We start from the raw sequence: 20,283 nt of genomic DNA, 5'->3' as shown, positions 1-20,283 counted from the left end.
TGGCAGTTCTGTCAGCGTCTTTCATGACAGCTACCATGGGCGATTGTATATGAACCCCCTTTCAGCCGTGTTCATCTTCTGTGTGCCGTTAACTGAATGGCAAGGTAGATCCTCTCAGGGTCTGTTCCGCTAATGTCCACTGCAGTCCTTTCTTCCCTTCCTCCTCTTTCGTTCCGCTCAGGCTGGATCAGCTTGGGGAGATCTGTTACACCCCACCACAGCCCTGACGCCTCAGACCGCCTGCTGACCCGACCCTTCTCCCCTCAGATCCACTCCCTCTGCTACAATGACTGCACCTTCTCCTTCACCCGAAGCCATCCCACCAGGACGTTCAACTACAACTTCTCAGCTCTGGCCGGCACCGTCTCTCTGGCAGGAGCGCCGAGCTTCACTTCGAAAGGGCTGAAGTATTTCCATCATTTCACCCTGAGTCTCTGTGGGAACCAGGTAGGCTGTGCGATCTAGCGGCATGAGAACCGGAAAGGGGGTTGGAGGCTGGAGGTGAGCGCAGGAGAAAACAAAACAAAACAAAAGCACACCGAATCCCGAGGCAGCAGGGGGATGAGAGAAGTAAGGGGGTTTAACAGCAGCAACTCTCCTGAGGATTGCTTTTTTATTTTTGGTTTTTAGAGACAGGGTTTCTCTGTGGCTTTAGAGCCTGTCCTGGAACTAGCTCTGTAGACCAGGCTGGTCTCGAACTCACAGAGATCTGCCTGCCTCTGCCTCCCAAGTGCTGGGATTAAAGTTGTGCGCCACCACCACCCGGCTCTGAGGATTGCTCTTATTCCTAAAATTAAATGTGCAATAAATACTTAGGGAAATAAAAATGTTTTAAAAGTAAGATCTTTGTTTACTGTTCCCTGAACTTCCCTCAGAGATATTAAAAATTTTCAGATTTTGGAAGCATTTCCCGTTTTGAAGTTCTAGACTGGGAATCCTTGAGTGGGGAATATGAAACCATCACACAACGGGAAAGCTTTACAAGAGAAACACTTCCAGCCTCCAGTTATTTCTGATACCCGATACTCATCCTCTTTACACAAGAATAAGCAGAGGGCTGGGACTCGGTTGGTAAGGCAGTGGCCATGCAAACCAGAGGACCCGAGTTCAGACTCCCAGCACCCAGGTCAAAGCCAGGCAAGGCAGCTTGGGCCCACAATCCCGGTGTTGGGAGGCAGACAGGCAAACGCCTGGAGCTTTCTAGCCAGCGAATTGGTGAACTCCAGGTTCAGCGGGACACCAAGGAAATAAGATGGCATGTGACTGAGGAAGACACCCGACTTTGGCCTCAGAAGCTTGCAGACACGCACTCATGGACACAGCCCTCCGTTATCACCCCACATCGGACTAGGCAGAGTCAAGAACAGCGGCACACTTTTGTGGTCCCACCTACTCAAGAGGCTGAGGCAGAAGGATCTTTTGAGCCCAGAAAGTGAAAGTCAGCTTGGGTAACATAAAGAGATCTTGAGACCCCCTTGTTCCATATGGTTGAAGGAGAGAGGCTGTAAGATAGCTGCTCTCCCTACGCATGCGCAAGGGTTCACACTTCCACCTGTGTCCCTGTGCACACGCACAAAATAAATGAACAAATGTAATTAAAAAACAACGTAAGGAAGAAGAGAAGCCTTAAAGAAGCAGTCTCTGGTAGCAATGCGTTGTTTTCTGGAAGCTGGATAGAATAAGCCGCCCTTGGTTTCTCTACGTGGATCATTTTTGACAAAGGCAGTGAAAATAACATGAAGGTCTTTATGAGGGGAGAATTCAGCACCGGCCACTTTATGCTCCTACAACCTAAAGGGAGAACTGTAAAGAGGGATCCTGCCTCTAACACTCTTGACTGCTGACACGGGAGCTATAATTAACAGTGGGAAGGAACTAGCAAACCCCATTTCCACTGCCCCGGAACACTGAGCTCTAAAGCACAGAGTCCGCATCTCCGTGCTGAGGAGGCCTCTGCATGGAAACAGTGGATTTCTACAGAAACCATGCCACGGTGTAAAAGAATCCACGAAAGAGCAGTGATGGGTGTCACTTGCTTTAGAAGTCGGAAAGGTTAAAGCGAAGCCTCTGGAGTAGGAGATGCGGTTACTGGGAAGACAGAGCACGAAAGCAAAAGTGGCTGGTCTCCTGCGTGCGTGCGTGCGTGCGTGCGTGCGTGCGCGAGTGCGTGAGTTAGGAGAGGTGATGTGAGGAATCCTTTTATTCCCGCTTCAGCCTCCCAGAGGCAAGATAAACATCTGTGTGGCTAGCCATGTAAAGTTATTGAGGACTGGAGGAGCCAGGCATGATGGGATTTAAACAGTACTGGTCCTCAGAAAGTTGGGGGGATCTGGATCTGGAGTTCAAAGCCAGGCTATGTAGTACACTGTTTAAAAAAAAAAAAAGGAAGAAAGGAAGGAAAGAGGGAGGGAGGGAGGGAAGAAGGGAGAGAAGGAAGGAAGGCAACAATTTTCTTCTCTCAATACAGGTTTCGTTTTGCTTTATTTTGCTCTTTCGCAGAACAGAGGGAGAGGCTGAAAACACAGCTGAGCAGTTGAACAGTCTGACCTTGGGTTCATTCTCCCAGAACCTCCCTCCCCCTTAAAAGGTTATCATTTAAGACACAGCCTTAACCATTTTGAGGCCTTTAGTGTCTAGCAATCCCACCTTTTGGGGAGCCTGAGACAGGTGATCATTAGTTCTAGGTCAGACTGGGTTATTTAGCAAAAGTTCATTAAAAAAAAAAAAGTCGGGGGACTAGATGTCCTGCCTCGAGGTTCTAGGGTCCGTTTGTGTCCCTGGGAGTCTCTTTCTAGACAGTGCTTCCAAGACAAACAGCTGAACCAAAGGAGACAGGAAGGGGACATCAGTCATCCCGGATGGTCCAGTAAATGTCACTGGCTTCAGGAATCGTTACATAACTCAGCTTCTGTGCAGCGTATGGACCCAGCTACAGGAGGACTCTTAACCAGCTGGTTAGCACTCCAAAGCAGCTGCTGCCACCACAGTCTAGGTGACCTAAGGACACAGGCTGGAGACTTCGGGACTAGGGTCCAGAAACTGGGACACTGACCTTATCTTTACCTTCCCCAGCCCTTCCTCTGCCTTCGGTCTTCTTGATAGCGCCATTCTACTGTAACATCTGACGGGAAAGCTTAACTCTTGGGTGTTTTTTTTAAAAAGGTCCCTTTTGGTACTTGTCTATGACCGTATGCTTTTCCCCACATTTCCCTACTAGGGGAAAAAAATGGCTGTGTGCACAGACAATGTCACTGATATCCGGATCCCTGAAGGTGAGGCCGGTTTCTCCAAGTCCATCACAGCCTATGTCTGCCAGGTGGTCATCATCCCCTCAGAGGTGACAGGCTACAAGGCCGGGGTGTCTTCACAGCCGGTCAGTCTTGCTGACCGACTTGTTGGTGAGTAACCTCCAAATTTGGTTAACCGTGTGTGTGTGTGTGTGTGTGTGTGTGTGTGGTTTTTATATGTGTGTGTGTGGTTGTGTATTGTCTCTCTCTGAGTCTGTGTTTGTGTGCCCATGTGTCTGTGTCTCTCTGTGTGTGTCTTATTTGTCTCTCTCTCTGTGTCTGTGTTTGTGTGTCCATATGTCTTTGTGTGTGTGTGTGTGTCTGTGTTTGTGTATGTGTATGTCTCTGTGTGTGTCTCTCTGTGTGTTTATGTATATATGTGTGTCTCTTTATCACTCACTGTCTGTGTTTGTATGTGTGTGTGTCTGTGAGAGTGTGTGTGTCTCTTTGTGTATGTGTGTTTGTTTATGTCTCTGTGTGTGTTTGTGTGTATGTTTGTTTCTGTGTCTCCCTGTGTGTATGTGTATGTTTGTTTGTATGTCTCTATGTGTATATGTGTGTTTGCTTGTGTGCCTGTCTGTGTGTGTGTTTGTGTGTGTATGTTTGTTTGTGTGTCTCTGTGTGTATGTGTGTGTTTGTGTGTATGTTAGAGAATGTGAGACTGAAATGCACACGGCCCTTTGTTTTTTAACTCCATTCCACGTGCCCCTGGCCTCTCTGCTCAGCCTTGGGTTCACTTTTGTGTGAGTTACTCGGCGATATGATGAAATGCAGGTTGGTGGCTGACAGCCCTTGAGAGCACTGAAGTAGTTGCCAGCTAATGCTAGAGAGAGAGCTAATTGGGAGCTCTGATTTGACAGGAGTGTCGACAGACATGACTTTGGAAGGAATCGTCTCCCCAGCTGAACTCTTCCACCCAGAGACCTCAGGGCTCCCGGACATAGTCTTCTTTTTCAGGTGAGGATGAGAGACCAGGGTGAGGCCAGTGAAATCTTGGACTCTCCCACAAATCTGCACCCCTCCCTCTCTATCCACCTCCTACTTGTCAAGTCTGAGCAGGTTCTGAGGTCTAGGGCTACCAGTCATCAGAGTAAATGCTGGCTGTAACTTAACCTGGGGTTATTATGCGCTGGAGCGGGGAGAAATATGGAGGATCTCCACAGACATCCCTTCCTGAAGGAGGTCCCAGCATGCCCTAGCCTTTTCTTTCTTAGGCCAGCCATGCATTGCCCTCTTGACTAGATCTCCCTGGTCCCCACTCTCTCCACATAAAAACCAAAGTTTGGCCTTCCCTGTTTGTTAAGCTAGACCCTAAGGTCTTACTTGGCCAGTGAAGGATCACCCCATGTTGACTCCATATAATGGCTCCCCAATTACAGTGGCACAATTCCTTCCCTCATGATGTTGGCTTTCACCACAGATCCAACGATGTGACCCAGTCCTGCAGTTCCGGAAGATCAACCACCATCCGCCTCAGGTGCAACCCCATGAAAGCTGCTCCTGGCACCCTGCGGCTCCCCAGGTAATCCCCAGGCAGGGAGGCAACACTAGCCACAGCCTTGGACTCATCCCATCCCACGGCCGGGAGATTATTTAAAAGGGGAAAAAAGTCATTGTAGAGACATTCATGGGCCCTTGGGGACACAGTCATGGGCTCTAGATCTTAACTCAAAATAAAAAATAATCCCAGCACTTGGGAGGCAGAGGCAGGTGGATCTCTGAGTTAGACATCAGCTTGGTCTACGTGTCAAATTTCAGGCCACTGGGGTGACACAGTGAGACCTTGTCTTAAAGCAAGGGAGGGGACAGGATATTTTGATCTGCGGATGATGTGGAAGCAGAGAAGAGCTTCCTTACCATTGGATGGTCTGCAAGGAGAAAGAAAGGTTCCTTACCAATGTGAATATCACACTCAGCAAAGTACAGAGCTAACCCAGAAACCAGGCGTGGGAGTGCATGCCTGTAATTGCAGAACTTGGGAGGGAGGGACAGGAGCACCAAGACATTTTTGCATATTACTGGGGCCGGTATACACTGGGGCAGGGAGAAATACGAAGGATCTCCATAGACTTCCCTTTGCTAAAGGAGGCCCCTTTTTATTGTTTTATTTTATTTATTTATTTTGTCTAGGCCAGTGCATTGCCCGCCCCCCCCCCCCGCCCCGGATAGATCTCCCCTGCCCTCACTCTCTCTACATGAAGACCACAGTCTGTGCCCCAGTTGACGTTGCTCTCAGCTACCTAGTGAGTTCAAGGCCAGCCTGGGTTACAGGAGATGCCACCTTCAAAAACAAAACAGCATCCCTCACCCCCCCCCCCCCCGGCAACAGACAAACCAGGGGCTGAGGAAATAGCTCAGTAGGGAAAGTGCTCAGTGCATAAGCATGAAGACATAAGCTAGCTCGCTAGCCCCTAACATGCTAGGTAAGACGCTAGGCATGGTGTCCCGCTTGGGCTCGCAGTGCTGGACAGCTGGAGACAGGTGGATCTCCGGAGATCACTGGCCAGCCAGCCTCCCCACATCCGCATGCCCCACGTCCCAGTGAAAGACCTTATCCCCCAAAACAAAGTGGACATCTCCTGAGGAACAACACCCAAGGTTAACCTCTCACCTTCACAGGTCATACACGAATATGCACAGCACATGTCTATGCCTGAACTCCATCTCAACTACAGTCCCTCCGCCAGGGAGCTGTAGAAAAGTGGCCACTGTAAAATGTCCACGGGGAGGACAGGAGTCCTTTAGGGGTTGGGAGTGTGCTAGACTCAGACATCTTAAACTGAGCTCTCATTTGACGTCAGCAGAAACAGGTGGGGAAACTGGAGACCAAACCCGCCAGCTGGTCATGGTGGCTCCTCCGTACATTTCCAGCGTGTGGGAGGCCAAGACATGGCATTGCTGTGTGCTTAAGACCTGTTTGAACTCAAGAGTGAGACCCTGTCTCAGATAGAAGAGAGGGAGGAAGGAAAGAGGGAGGGAAAGAGGGAACACCTGAGCCACGGGCAGGTTGAGGGAAGGATTTTGGGGAGAGAGGAGATGAATTAGGCAAGAAGTGAAACGGGCATCCAAACAGACCTCCCACCAACCCATCACGCAGCAACATCCTTTCTGTTTTGCTAGCATGTGCTCCGATGGGACCTGCGACGGCTGTAACTTCCACTTCCTATGGGAGAGTGTGGCTGCTTGTCCACTCTGCTCAGCCTCCGACTACCACAGTTTCGTGAGCAGTTGTGTGGCCGGGATTCAGGTAGGTCACCCTCTGCCTGGGGACATCCCGGAGAGGAGAGATGACGAGTTCTGAGGTCCCCGTTTGTTTCTCCCCAACAGAAGACGACTTACGTGTGGCGGGAACCAAAGCTGTGTTCCGGGGGCATCTCCCTGCCTGAGCAGAGAGTCACCATCTGCAAGACAATAGATTTCTGGCTAAAAGTGGGCATCTCTGCCGGCACCTGCACCGCCATCCTGCTCACCGTCCTGACCTGCTACTTTTGGAAGAAGAATCAAAAGTACATAGTGGGGGGTTGGAGTCTGGGGGACATCGGGGTTGGACCCTTGAGCAGGAAAAGCATCTGAGGATGTTACTCAGAATTTTCTTTGGAGTTGGCGAATGACCCTGTGATTGGCCAGAGGCTTTTAAAGACTCTCATCCATTGTAGGCCTTCATTCTTGAGCAGGGATGGCTATCTAAAATTCGCTAAGGAAAAACCAAGCCAGGTCTGGTGGTGCAGGTCTTTAATGCCTGTACTTAGGAGGGAGAGACAAGTAGACCTCTGTGAGTTTGAGGTCAGCCTGGTTTGCATAATGAGACTCTGTCTCAAAAGGAAAGATAGGAAGAAAGGAAGGAAGGAAGGAAGGAAGGAAGGAAGGAAGGAAGGAAGGAGTATCAAGTATCTTTGGGCTGAGGTTGTAGATCAGTGACAGTGATTGCCTAGCATGCAAGAGAACAGGATTCAAAAATCCAACAAAGAAAAAGCACAATGTTTTTAATTTGTTGTTTTTATTAGCAATGCAAAGACAAGGTATAGAGTTACATGCTGGTAATCCCAACACTTGGGAGGTAGAGGCAAGAGAACAGTTTAGGGTCACCCTCCAGTTACATATCAGTTCTCCAGGTCAGCCTGGGCGATAAGAAACCCTGTCTCATAAAAACCAAAAACAAATAAACAGGGCATGACTTTATAATTTCAATATTCCTGTTTTGAGAAACAGCCAACCTTAAAGAAAAAACCAAGCCGGGTGATGGTGGTGCATGCCTTTAATCCCAGCACTTGGGAGGCAGAGGCAGGGGGATCTCTGTGAGTTCAAGCCCAGCCTGGTCTACAGAGCAAATTCCAGGACAGATTCCAAATGCTACACAGAGAAATTTTGTCTCTAAAAACTAAAAGAAAGAAAGAAAGGAGAGAGAGAGAGAGAGAGAGAGAGAGAGAGAGAGAGAGAGAGAGAGCCGATACTCCTTCTGTTCACTTACCCTTCATACCCTTTCACAAGGCTTCCGTCTCCTTACCTATATGACGGGAGGGGGCTATCATTTTGTTGCCCAATTGTTCCCCTCACTCCTACATTCTCGTATCTTGCCTCTTCCTCTTCCTTGTTTCACAGACTAGAATACAAATACTCCAAACTGGTCATGAATGCTACCCTCAAAGACTGCGACCTGCCAGCAGCTGACAGTTGCGCCATCATGGAAGGAGAGGACGTGGAAGACGATCTCATCTTTACCAGCAAGAAGACACTCTTTGGGAAGATCAAATCCTTTACCTCTAAGGTAGAGAGGGACTGGAAGTGAACTGAGGGTCAGCTAGAGGGGTGGAGAGGACACTGGGACACTGAGTGGCCCTGCTCCATTTAAGACCTATGCTCTGATCCCAGCTCCCAGCACTGTCCTAGCCTCTCCAAGAAACACCACCTTCTTCCTTCTGTCTTCACGTCAATACTCTCTTCCCTGGGGCCAAGGTTTCACCCTGCTCCTTCCTCCTGTGTGTTCTAGTAGATAGACTGTTAGGGCCTTTTAACTTCCAGAAGGAGTATTGAACAGTCCCTGTGTGATCATTTTATACACACACACACACACACACACACACACACACACACACACACACAGAGCGGTGGAGAGGGAGAAGTTTTTTGTTTTTTTGTTTTGTTTTTTTTTTTTGAGTGAAGGGGAGGCCGTCTCCAGGTTCAATCAGTTTCTGATAGAAACAAGGCTCGCAGAGCCTTTATCCAGTGGAGGGTGCTATCCCCACAGTGTGTGGGCCCCGTCCCGAGGGGCTGAGTCATAGCCAAGTCTAAACTGCGCCCGGTATGTAATTCTGAACTGGGCTGGCTGGCTCTGTGTGGGTGGGTTTGGTGAGTGTGAAGCTCGTAAACGCAACAGAGACACCACCGTCTCTGGGCGTAGGGCCAGCAGAGGGCACCCAAACAATTCCTCCGGGGCTGAACACACACCTGACTGCTGCACAAGGGAGGCTTTCAAACAGGTGTGAGTGAGGCAGGCGGGATAAGAGGACGGGAGGGGGCGGGAAGGGTGTTGAAGAAGGGGTGGCAGTAGGTGTCCAATGCCTGCGTCTAATCCTTTGTGCCGACTGGTCAGGGTGACTCCCGCGGCCCACTTTGCTCTTGATGTTTTTCCCTTCCAACCTGCGCGAGGATAGGCATTCTGGAGACAGACCCCTTGGGTCCGTCTGGGATCTCTAGAACTAAGCAAAGATGCAAACCAGGAGCCAGGATTTTCTTCTTCTCTGAGTCTGTAGGCAGCAGAAGGAGCCGAGGACAACTCGTGCCTGTTCCTATGTTCCCACAAAGCCCCAGAGAGCAGGAAGTCCGGAGGGTTCCTTCTGTCACCTGTTTTCCGTTTCTCTTCTTTGTCCCCTAATTTGCCCCTGTGCAGCAGGCAGCTCCTGTCACCCATCTCTCTTTCAGAGGACTCCTGATGGATTTGACTCGGTGCCGCTGAAGACATCTTCAGGAGGCCCAGACATGGACCTGTGAGAGGCGCAGGCCCTGCCTCGCCTGCCTCTCACCTGGGCGCATCACCCTGCAGGCCCGTGGCAACTTAGGTGCCAGCATCCTGGACTCCCCACTGCTGGGAATCTTCTCCTCATTGTGGCCTTATCAGAAGTTTGGATTTCAGACCCTTGTTTTTTATAGAGTACCCAAACCTTTCTCTCTGCTTGCCTCAAACTGACCAAATATACCCACACTTTGTGTATGGTTTCCTTGCTTGCATCTTGTCTCCTGAAACAGCCCACCCACTGGAGTTACACACTCATCCGCCCATAATTCTTACAGCTCTCGAGTGAAAAAGAGTTCTCTTTGAAGGATAGAATTGACCTGTGGCCTCCTATTTGAGGGCAGGAACAGCTGAAAGTTCTCTGGGTCAGATAAAGGCCTTCGACTCGCGGTCTCTTTAGGAGAGAGGCTGTGGGTGAGGGGAGGCTGGGGACTGAAGGACGATCTTCACAGTAGCCTGGGTTCCTTCTGAGTAATGAGCTTGAACAGGGAGCCGCGGATAGTCTGAGGGCAAGGTGAGTTGCAGCCTGTGTCACGAGAGACTGGAAAAAAACACAAAGAAAGAAGGGGTTTTGCTTGTTCTGTTTTATAACCTGAAACCTCATTTCCTTCTCTTAAATGATAAATATTTTCACTAATGACAGAGGAGATTATTTATCAAGAACTTGCCCAAAGCCCTTGTAGACTTGTTCCCACAACTGATGTTTTAGAATGTTCTTTCCACATCCTTAGGGCACGAGAAAGAACCAGGTAAGTCCAGCTTTATCTTCTGTTGGCTCCACTGGGAAACGCCCATCTGTGGGCGCCTCAGTCCTCGAGGCCTAGGGCATCACGGGAAGGAACATCTTATTTGGGAAGAACATGGGAGACCAGGGTTTTAATGGGGTAGCACTAGGGACTCCGGCACACAATGGCATGGACCAGCTAATGGCCATGCCTGCTAGGTTACAGAGTTGCTAACCTCTAGATTGACCAGAAAGGAGCTGCACGTAAGGCAGATGCGGTCCAGTCTTCAGGAAGGAAGAGCAGGGATGTTTACAAGGTCTGCACCTGACCAGGGCACTTGTCACCCCCAAGCCTCTGTCCTGTTCTCATTTCATTTGTGTGCTAAAAATCTAAAAGACTCCTGGCTTCCATTTCCGGTGGCACTCCTTTGAAAGACTAGTTACTGACTCACAGGTAGAGTGGTTTCCTCTCCCCCTCTCCTCCCTTTCACTCCAGCTATAACTGATGAAGTATCTAGAAAAATTTCCAGCTAACTTTTTCTTCCTACTCCTGAGAATTCTACCTCTTTCATCCCATGCCAGAATGACCGTCTCTTGGTTGAGTCCCAGTTGCCCCATGGTCTACACCTGTGCCCTTTCCCCACTGACAGGCAGTTGGCACAGGACAGAGCGGCATTTCCGAGTGGTCTGTCGGCCACGAAGTGGCTTGCTCATGCGGTTATCCATGGCTGCCCTGGCGATGGTTTCGAAGGGTTAGAAAGAAATGAAGCCATGCCATGGCTTCTGACCGTCAAAGGCATCCACGGTGGCCAGGTGCAAGTAGAAACTTTCCTTTGACCCCCCCCCCCAAGCTGTCCCTCATTGTGTGATCTCAGGACGTTGACCATGCTGGGATAGTCCTGCGTGGATATGTACCCACAGGCCATGAGCTCACAGCCAGTCTCCTGCAGCCCCTTGGGCTTCTACTCCTTGTAGAATGGCTGCTTCCTGTGATGGAGATCACAGGAGATCCTTAGACTGCTCTTCATGATGTAGGAAAAGGTTCATCTCTGTGGGTGTCTGGAGTTGAGTGGGGCCCCCACCCAAGCATCCTCAGACCGCACTGATTTGATGAGCACTGAGGGAAGGGGTCACCTGGTTTATCTAGCAGCTCAGCGGCTTCAGACAATTCCAGCATCTCTACTAACATAATATACATACTGTGCAAGTCACCCTTTCAAGGCCCCCAATTCAGTGACTTTGGGTATATTGATTTTAGTTTTCTGTGCTGCAGATGAAACCCAGGGCTTCTCACGTGTCAGGCAAAGTGGTCTACTAGTGAGCCACTTCAGTGGCAATGAACATACACTTTAGAACACATTAGCCCTCGAGCCAGGGCTGTGGTCGTTTGCACAAGCTTTAGGGGCAGAGCATTAGCTCAGGAAACAGTGTTTAAATTCCATATGGATGTCTAGGGTCCTAACATACACAATTTCATCCTATCGTTATCCTTGTATCTGGCTGGGAATACAAACAAAGATTACGGTATATCAAAGGACCAGGGGATTTCTTATGTCATCAAGACCTTTTTTTTTTTTTTTGTCTGACTCCATAGCGAAGCTAAGATTGACTATATTTATACAACAGAAGCTTTGTAAAAGATTTTTCAGTTTTGTGAAATCCTATTGGTGTCTCGTCAGGATGGGTCGGATTTCCTTTTTATTCTGTCTCCCAAGCATTTATAGTTTGTTTGGGATGGATGTTGCATGCCTTTTTAAAAAAAATAAATAAAAACATATCTTTTGAGCTGTCTCTCTTGAATTATGGGTGTGGGTGGCTGGACAGGTGAGCGGGAAAAGGTGTCTTTGACGTGAAGTCAGAAAAAGTGAACAGAGAAAGGAGCACCGACTTCAGACCAATATGCAGGATGAAGGCTGGGTCGTTCTTGCCACCTACTGAGGAATTAATGCCGAACGCCTCATTCTCTATAATATAAACTGATACCAAGATTGGGTGAGGGACAACAATCTCACACGTAAAAGACAGCATGTTAGGTCCCTTCCCCAGTCAGGCTTCTCTCACGTGACATCAGCCAGCCACACAAGGCTTCCACAAGCACAGAAGAATTTAGCTTCTCCTGGTAGGAAGAGGATTATCACAAACTAGAAGTGTAGCGGGCGGTGGTGGCGCACGCCTTTAATCCCAGCACTTGGGAGGCAGAGGCAGGCGGATCTCTGTGAGTTCGAGACCAGCCTGGTCTACAAGAGCTAGTTCCAGGACAGGCTCCAAAACCACAGAGAAACCCTGTCTCGAAAAACCAAAACACACACACACACACACACACACACACACACACAAACAAACTAGAAGTGTAGAAAGTTCTAGAGATATTACAGACCTATCATTTCCCGGGGCGGCTGGGTTTTTCTGATTCTGTTCTTTCTTTCCCTCTAGTTGTGTACGCTGAGACCCCAGAACTGTACCCTCCACAAGTTACACTGCCACAGGCATTTGAACCTGAATTTTATACGGCATGAATGTTCTACATTGGTCTCTGGCTGGGGTGGGAGGGGACTCTTTGACATCCAACAAGTTTTTCCTCCTCCAGCCCCTCCCACCCGTCTGCCATCAGAGCCTTTTTTTTTCCTGGCTTTTCAAGAGAGGGTCTATCTATGTAGTCCTGGCTATCCTGGAACTCACTATAGACCAGGCTGGCCTCAAGATCCACCTGCCTCTGCCTCCCAGTGTTGGGACAAAAGGGGAGTGCCACCAAGGCCTGTCATTAGAGTCTTTTATATCCTCTTCCTCTATCCCTTCTTTTTGTTTTGGCTTTGTTAGGCTTGGTTTGTTTTTGACACACTGTATGTAGCCTAGGCTGGCTAGAACTGATTATGTAGCCCAGGCTGGCCCCAAACTCATGGCAATCGCACATGTCTGACTGTGTGTTATGGTTTTATGCGTATGTATAGGTCTGTCATGTTTTTGATTTTGTTTTTTTTGTTTGTTTGTTTGTTTGTTTGTTTTTATTTTCAAGACAGGGTTTCTCTGTAGTTTTTGGTGCCTGTCCTGGAACTAGCTCTTGTAGACCAGTCCTGCCTCTGCCTTCCAAGTGCTGGGATTAAAGGTGTGCGCACCACCGCCCGGCTAGGTCTGTCATGTTGTTGCTGTGTGTGCATTGAAATCTTTATTCATTTACTTTGTATGTGAATGCGTGTTTAGTCTGCATGCATGTTTGTGCATCACATGTATGCCTGAAACCTGTGGTGGGCAGGAAGAGGTGTCAGATCCCCTGGAACTGGAGTTTCCGACGGTTGCTAGCCAATACGTGCCTGCTGGGAATTGAACCCAGGCCCTCTGGAAGAGCAGCCAGTGCTCTTAGCTGCAAAGCCATCTCTCCGGCCCCATTGTCTATTTTGTTTTGTTTTGTTTTTGTTACAAAATACAAAGTAAATTTATTTAGCACCAATGATACACTTTAGCGTTAGACAGTAAATAGAAGCAAGTTTTCAAATTTCTTGCAGGTTACTCTTTGAGACTCAGGAACACTAAATAGTATTTCCAGAAATTCTCAGCAATTTCAAGGTTATGATTATTTTAAACATACTTCCAACACTAAATTCATACTTCACACTCTGTTATATAGATAATTAGAACTCGTGTTTAAAGGAAGAAATACTTGCCGGGGGCAGTGGTTGTGCATGCCTTTAATCCCAGCATTCAGGAGTCAGAGGCAGGCGGTGTAATGAGCTATTCTGTCTCTTTAAGAGACAAGCCACGCCCCCTTCCCCCCTGTCCTCTGAGGCAGGCAGATCTTGCAGTGGCCTGTGCCATCCTTGCCTGGGACTGGCTGCTCTTGGAACCCACTGCCAACTGCCTGCCACCACATGGCCCGCTGCCTGCCCCACTCTGGACCTGCAGCATATTTTTATTAATCCATTTCAGGCTGATCTCTGTGACTTCGAGACCAGCCTGGACTACACAGCTAGTTCCAGGACAGCCAGGGCTATACATGGAGACCCTGTCTCGAAAAACCAAAAAAAGAAAAGTACGAAAGAGCCTCTTGTCGTGTTGCAAAGGAGGACGCCTTGCTGGTGCTGTGTTGTGAGATAGGATCTCACATGTTCCAGGCTGGGCCTGAACTGGGCCAAGAATGACCTTAACTCCTGATCTGTCTGCTCACCATTCGCTGAGAGGGACCATGACTAGACAATAAAGATGCTGAACTTCCAAGATGGCTGGCTTCTTCTTGGCCTTCTTGACCTGAGACCCCAAAGCTTGGTAGCTTAAAATCAAAGGCCTGAAGGGTCTTTTATCCTGCCAGGAGGGCCTCCAGCCTGTAGACCCAGGCAACAAATTCATGCCAGACCAGGATACCTTTGTGGGTCAGAGTCCCTATCTTTGTTCCAACAATGCCAGCGCTGCTCCCCTCAGCCCCTCCCCTCACTCCACTCCCTCAAGGACAAAGTTTTGGCTTCTTCCTGCTTTGCAGAGGGTCTTCTGTGTGCCTTTGTAGGTAGTAAAAGTCTTTTTCCTGTCCTGGAACTACCTCTTGTAGACCAGGCTGGCCTCAAACTCACAAAGATCCACCTGCTTCTGCCTCCCGAGTGCTGGGATTAAAGGTGTGAGCCAGTACCGCCCAGCTGTCTTTACCAGGTGATTCTGTTTGCTGTCTGAGATTTCTCTGCCTGTTGTGCTTGAGATTTTTCCTGCTTTCTAATCCTTTATCTGGTAGAGAAAAGACCCTGCCCCAGTACCAGCGGGGCATGGGTTCTCAATCCGCCAGGCTACACCTGTGGATGTTAGAGGACGGTTTGCAGGGGTTGGTTCTCTTTTTCCACTCTGTGGGTCCCTGGGGGGTTGAACTCAGATCATCAGGCTTAGTGGCAGGCCATTCCCTAGTAGGCTGTCTTGCCCATGTGCTTTTTTTTTTTTATTTTATTTTTTTATTTTTCTGAAGCAAGAGCTCAGTATACATCTCCAGGTTAGTCTTGAACTCGCTGCGCGTCCCATGCTAGCCTCACACTTGAGATTCTTCTACCCTTGCTCGCCGAGTGCTGGAATTATGGGCGTCCACCACTGTGTGTGCTTTCGCGTCCTTTTTCTGACTCCTGTGCCCTTGAAATGAACACAAATCTCCGTGGCCTCCTTGGCAGGCAGGACAAGCTGGTTGTGTATGACCCACTTCTGTTTTGCCTGGGTGATGCTATTACCGAACTTGGATCACAACTTGCATCCCAACTCAGGTGCTGAGGTCTGACCATCCTCGGTAGAACAGTTTAAAAAGCCAGATTAAAGGTGAAAAGCAGCAGAGGCAGAAGCAGGCAGCCCTCTGAGTAAGGGTTAGATCACCAGCCTGGTCTACACAGGAAAACAAACAAAAATGAGAAGCAGAGCCAGGTGTGGTGGTGCGTGCCTTTAATCCCAGCACTCTGGAGGCAGAGGCAGGCGATCTCTGTGAGTTCGAGGCCAGCCTGGTATACATAGGAGTTCCAGGACAAAACAAAACAAAAAAGTGGGAAGCAGAAAAAGATTTACTCAATATGACCACATTGGAAAGAGGGACAAAGGGATCCAGGGAGCTCTCCAAGTCTGTCTTCAGGGTCCTGAAGTGAAATCTAAGTTTAAATAGAGGGCTGAAGGTGCACACAGCTAAGCGGCCCCAGGAATGGTGTGCTCTTGCCCACCATGTGGGCTTCCGGCTCAACCAGGTGCGCTGTCTTAGTTCTTAGATGTCTGGGAGACCGCTTTCCAGACTTCCACTTTCTTTCTCAGCGTGGGATTCCTGGGCAAATTCCTGCTTTCGGGTCCTTTGTTTCACGGTGAGATTGAGGGCTACAGTGTCCCAGTGTCCCTTTAGAATATCTTCATTTCGGGCTGGAGAGATGGCTCAGAGGTTAAGAGCATTGCCTGTTCTTCCAGAGGTCCTGAGTTCAATTCCCAGCAACCACATGGTGGCTCACAACCATCTGTAATGAGATCTGGTGCCCTCTTCTGGCCTGCAGACATACACACAGACAGAATATTGTATAGATAATAAATAAAAAAATAAATAAATTAAAAAAAAAGAATATCTTCATTTCTGTCCGGCTGCAGCAGCACTTTGTAGCTGGTGGTCCTGGCGGTTAAATATTTCAAATATCACTCCTCCCTGTGGGATAAAATGAAAACTCTAAGCAGTAGAGAAGGAAAGGAAATGTTATCTGTTAAGCCCAGATTAAATGCTTTGATGATGTTGCCTGTTCTCAGAAAAGCCTAGAGGCAGGCACACACTGTTCCTGTTAGGACAGAGAAAGAAATTCCAGTAACTGTGACCCTGGCCCACAGGTTCCCAGCACCCTCCTCGGCTCTCCCAGGAGCAGTCCCTCCTGCGGTACTCCTTGGTGGCATTTCCTCCCTCCTGGTCTAAGCTCCTCTCTTCTTCCTTTACTCCTGACATACCTATCTCACAGAGCCTTCAAGGTTCTGTGAGATACACAACCAGCTTGTCCTGCCTGCCAAGGAGGCCACAGAGATTTGTGCTCATTTCAAGGGCACAGGAGTCAGAAAGGTTCTGTCTTTCCCAAAAGGACAGACGTGTAACGGCGAAAGTTAAATCACAACCACACAGTAGTGCTGCTGTTTGTTTTCTTAAATTTAACATAATCCGTAAACCCCAAGACAAAAACTACAGACAGAACCAAGCTTGAAATCAGACAGGATGGGGCAGAATTACACAGATAATTTTAAGGATTCCCCAGTCACTGACCACTGACAAAGAAGAGTGTCCACGGAAGAAGATAACTTACTACTTTGTCTAAAATTTTTTTTTCTTTTTATTTGTTTTTTTGAGACAGGGTTTCTCTGTGTAGCCCAGCCTTCACTCTGTAAGACTGGGATGCCCTTGAACTCGCAGATCTGCCTCCTGAGTGCTGGTATCAAAGGTGCAGGCCACCATCCAGCTAACAGCTTTGTCTAAACCTTTAAGAAGACATTTAAAGGCGGAGAATGCAGCTCAGTTGATAAAAGTGCTTGCCAGCATACTGGAAGCCTGAGATTCAATTCCCAGTACCATAAAACTAGGTGTAGTCACCCTTGGCTGTATAATGATACTCCACCCCACACACTGAACAAAAGCTGGTTGTGGTTGTCCCAGCACTTGGGCGGCTGAGGTAAGAGGATGGGTGTGAGATGGAGGTCAACTTCTGTTTAGAGTGAAACTGTCTCAATACCTCAATTAAAACCCAAAGTAGTCAGGCAGTGGTGGCGCACATCTTTAATCCCAGCACTCGGGAGGCAGATGCAGGCAGATCTCTGTGAGTTCGAGGCCAGCCTGGTCTACAAGATAGGCTCCAAAGCTACAGAGAAACCCTGTCTCGAACAAAAATAAAAATAAAATAAAACCCAAACTAAAACAACAGCAAAGAAACCCAGCTAATGGAGTGTGGTGACTTGTGACTGTAGTCTTAGCTTTCAGGGATTAGTGGGTAGTGTTCGGGTAGAAGGTCCACCCCATGCCCCCTCCCCTGGGAGTTTCCTCAGTTCAGACTCCACCCCTAAGAAAACCCACCAAACGATGATGACCCCTCCCCAGAGATGCTCAAGACCACTCCCACAGAGCATTTAAACTGCACTCCACCCCCCCCCCCAGAACAAACACATGGTTTTCTGATCTTCCTTCCCTATCTCTTCTCAGGGGCTGGAAAGCTACCCAGGAGCACTGGTATCCATTAAACATGGTTTTTTTTTTTTTTCTAATTTGGCTTGATTTGGTCTGATTCAGATTATCGCCTCAGCAGAGAGGCTTATGGGAATGCAGAAACTTTTCGAGTAGAGATTTGCTATGAATTCAAAGACAGCATGTTTCCAGACCAGTGTGGGCTATAGAATGAGACCCTGTTCAACTAATTTATTTTTAATTAAAAAGCTCACAACCCCACATAAAGTGCACCTTCTTACATGGTGTAGTGTGGCAGGAGTATTGGCTTGTCACCCCAATTCTGTGTGAGGGATAGGCTGGCTCAGCTCCTCCACCCCCAGGTCTGGGAGCTTTCCTTGATCCAGGGAATCTCAAAGTTCCTTTTGAGCCACCCAGGGGGAGCAGCCTCCCCCTTTGTTACAGGTCTCCCTGAGAGAAGGGGATGGAAAACCCAGCACTGGGATGACTCTGGGAACAGCACAATAAAAACTAGCATGGAGCCAAGTGAGCATGTGGCATTGCCTTTAATCCCAGCACTCGGAAAGCAGAAGCAGACGAATCTTCGTGAGTCTGAAGCCATGCTGATCCACATAGAGAGTACCAGGACAGCCAGGACCCCGGAAAGAGACCTTGTCTCAAAAACCAACCAAACAAACTAGCATGTGGGCTGGAAAGATGGTCTCAGTGGCTGTGGCTGAGAGCCTCACTCACACACTGCTCTACCGAAGAGCCATGCTTTGCGTCCCAGCACCCCATCAAGTGTCTCAAGAACATATATAACTCCAGCTCCAGGGGATCCAGTACCCAGTCCTGGCCACAGAGGAGCGTGTGCACACACACACACACACACACACACACACACACACACACATACACACCCCTTAAAAAATAAAACCCAAATGTCTTGGGAAACGTGGGGAGCACCAGTCACTGGCCTAATTCCACACAGTCATCTCAGGCTCTATTTTTGTCACTTTAATCTTTTTCCCTCCTGAGTGTCTTCTGAAATCTCCATAGGTTCTAGGAATTATAGAAATGATTGATTAGCTTTTTTTTTTTCGAGACAGAGTTTCTCTGTGGAGCCTTTTCTGGAACTAGCTCTTGTAGACCAGGCTGGCCTTGGCCTCGAACTCACAGAGATCTGCCTGCCCTTTGCCCTTGCCTTCTGAGTGCTGGGATTAAAGGGTTGTGTAGAGCTGCTGGCGTCTGCCTCTGATGACACATGCTACCAAGCCTGTCTGGGTTTTGATTTTTGACACATGCTGGCCCTGAACTCTTGATTCTGCTTCTCCACCTCCCAAGGGATGGAATCATGGACATGCACCAACCACCTCACCTAACCAAGGGAGGTAGTTTCAAACGAGGTCTTTTTAAGAGTAACTGTGAGCTGGCGGTGGTGGTGCATGCTGGTGGTGCATGCTGGTGGTGCATGCTGGTGGTGCACACCCTTAATCCCAGTTGCAGCTTCTGGAGGCACTCCAGCTTGAGGAGCTGCGGGGTGAACCCAGTGATGAGATACCTCCTAGCCTCTGGGGAGATAAAGTTATCTTCATGGATGCTGGCGAGGGACAGCTTGTACAGGTTTCTCACGTGGCCCAGGTAAGGAGCGCCAAGTCAAGCAAGAAAGCTGGATTGCAGAAGAAATGAAGGCCCAGTGTTTCTGCATACTCCAGGCTCACCTTTTCTGAGACCCTCTTGTTATAATGGGATGGTGACTAAATCTGGTGCCATCCCCCCACTGCATGAGGTAGGAGGACCTCTAGCTAAGGGGTCCATCCCAGACAACCAAGCCCACTGCCACCTTAAGGGCTGCTTCGCTTCTGCCTTAGAATGGCCTGCCACTGCTCGAGTCTCGCTTGAGGTCTGTGGTAACTGGTCATCCATGGACGCACATCCAAATAGTTCTTCTGACCCACAGGCCATAAATCCAGCACTTTCAGCTTGTACTCCCTGGGGTGAGCCTTCTGGATAAGCAGTTTGTCAATCTCTTCTGGGACAACTTGTACTCAGATCTCCAAGTAGATTGTTCTCCTCCTCAAAGCTCCGAGAGGGCATGGGGGGAAGGGTCAGGAAGACACTATAGCCCTCAGGACCTCAGCGTGATTACCATCACAGGCTTGTTTAGACAGTTGTGGTTATGAGTACTAAGGGTAGGCTCTTTATAACAGTGTTGACCAAGGCCTCATCTCTCAGCAGGCTCTGCCCAGCCAGGACCTGAATTGTGAGTAGGGTCTTACTGCTCATCATGGTGGCTCTTCAGGGAGAAAGATCCCGGAGAAGCATCAGATGTGACAGAGAGCTTTCTATCCCAGTCAGCTAGGTACAGCTATGAGCTTCTGGACTGAAACCAGCACTCTTAACCACTGGGCTATCTCCCCATCCCAAAGAGAGAAGTTATAATTTAATGATAAAACTAATGTCAAAAAATGCCTAGAGGAATTCTTTAAAAGATTTGTTATATGAGTGTTCTATCTGCATGTATGCCTGCACACCAGAATAGGGCACCAGATCTCATTATAGATGGTTGTGAGCCACCATGTGGTTGCTGGGAAATGAATTCAGGACCTCTGGAAGAGCATCGAGTGCTCTTAACCTCTGAGCTATCTCT

The 20,283-nt window shown here is 48.8% G+C and overlaps 1 protein-coding gene and 1 pseudogene across 1 annotated transcript in view; one reads left to right on the top strand and one right to left on the bottom strand.

Annotated features, from left to right (window-relative positions):
- Elapor1 (endosome-lysosome associated apoptosis and autophagy regulator 1) overlaps positions 1 to 11,806 on the top strand; it is a 73,945-nt gene extending 62,139 nt beyond the window's left edge. Inside the window, exons 15-22 of the mRNA XM_050120980.1 lie at positions 268 to 447; positions 3,218 to 3,398; positions 4,148 to 4,244; positions 4,708 to 4,809; positions 6,408 to 6,534; positions 6,615 to 6,793; positions 7,887 to 8,052; positions 9,207 to 11,806. Coding sequence (XP_049976937.1) covers positions 268 to 447; positions 3,218 to 3,398; positions 4,148 to 4,244; positions 4,708 to 4,809; positions 6,408 to 6,534; positions 6,615 to 6,793; positions 7,887 to 8,052; positions 9,207 to 9,275 — 1,101 coding nt within the window. The 3' untranslated portion in view covers positions 9,276 to 11,806. The remainder of the gene's footprint in view (positions 1 to 267; positions 448 to 3,217; positions 3,399 to 4,147; positions 4,245 to 4,707; positions 4,810 to 6,407; positions 6,535 to 6,614; positions 6,794 to 7,886; positions 8,053 to 9,206) is intronic.
- LOC126487924 (preferentially expressed antigen in melanoma-like protein 1) lies at positions 10,643 to 19,919 on the bottom strand (annotated as a pseudogene).
- Positions 19,920 to 20,283: the final 364 nt, after the last annotated feature.

The sequence above is a fragment of the Alexandromys fortis genome, unplaced genomic scaffold (genome assembly GCF_014885135.2).
Source record: "Alexandromys fortis isolate MF-2015 unplaced genomic scaffold, M_Fortis_MF-2015_v1.1 scaffold_176, whole genome shotgun sequence".
NCBI lineage: Eukaryota > Metazoa > Chordata > Mammalia > Rodentia > Cricetidae > Alexandromys > Alexandromys fortis.
This window is presented reverse-complemented; position numbering and strand designations above follow the sequence as displayed.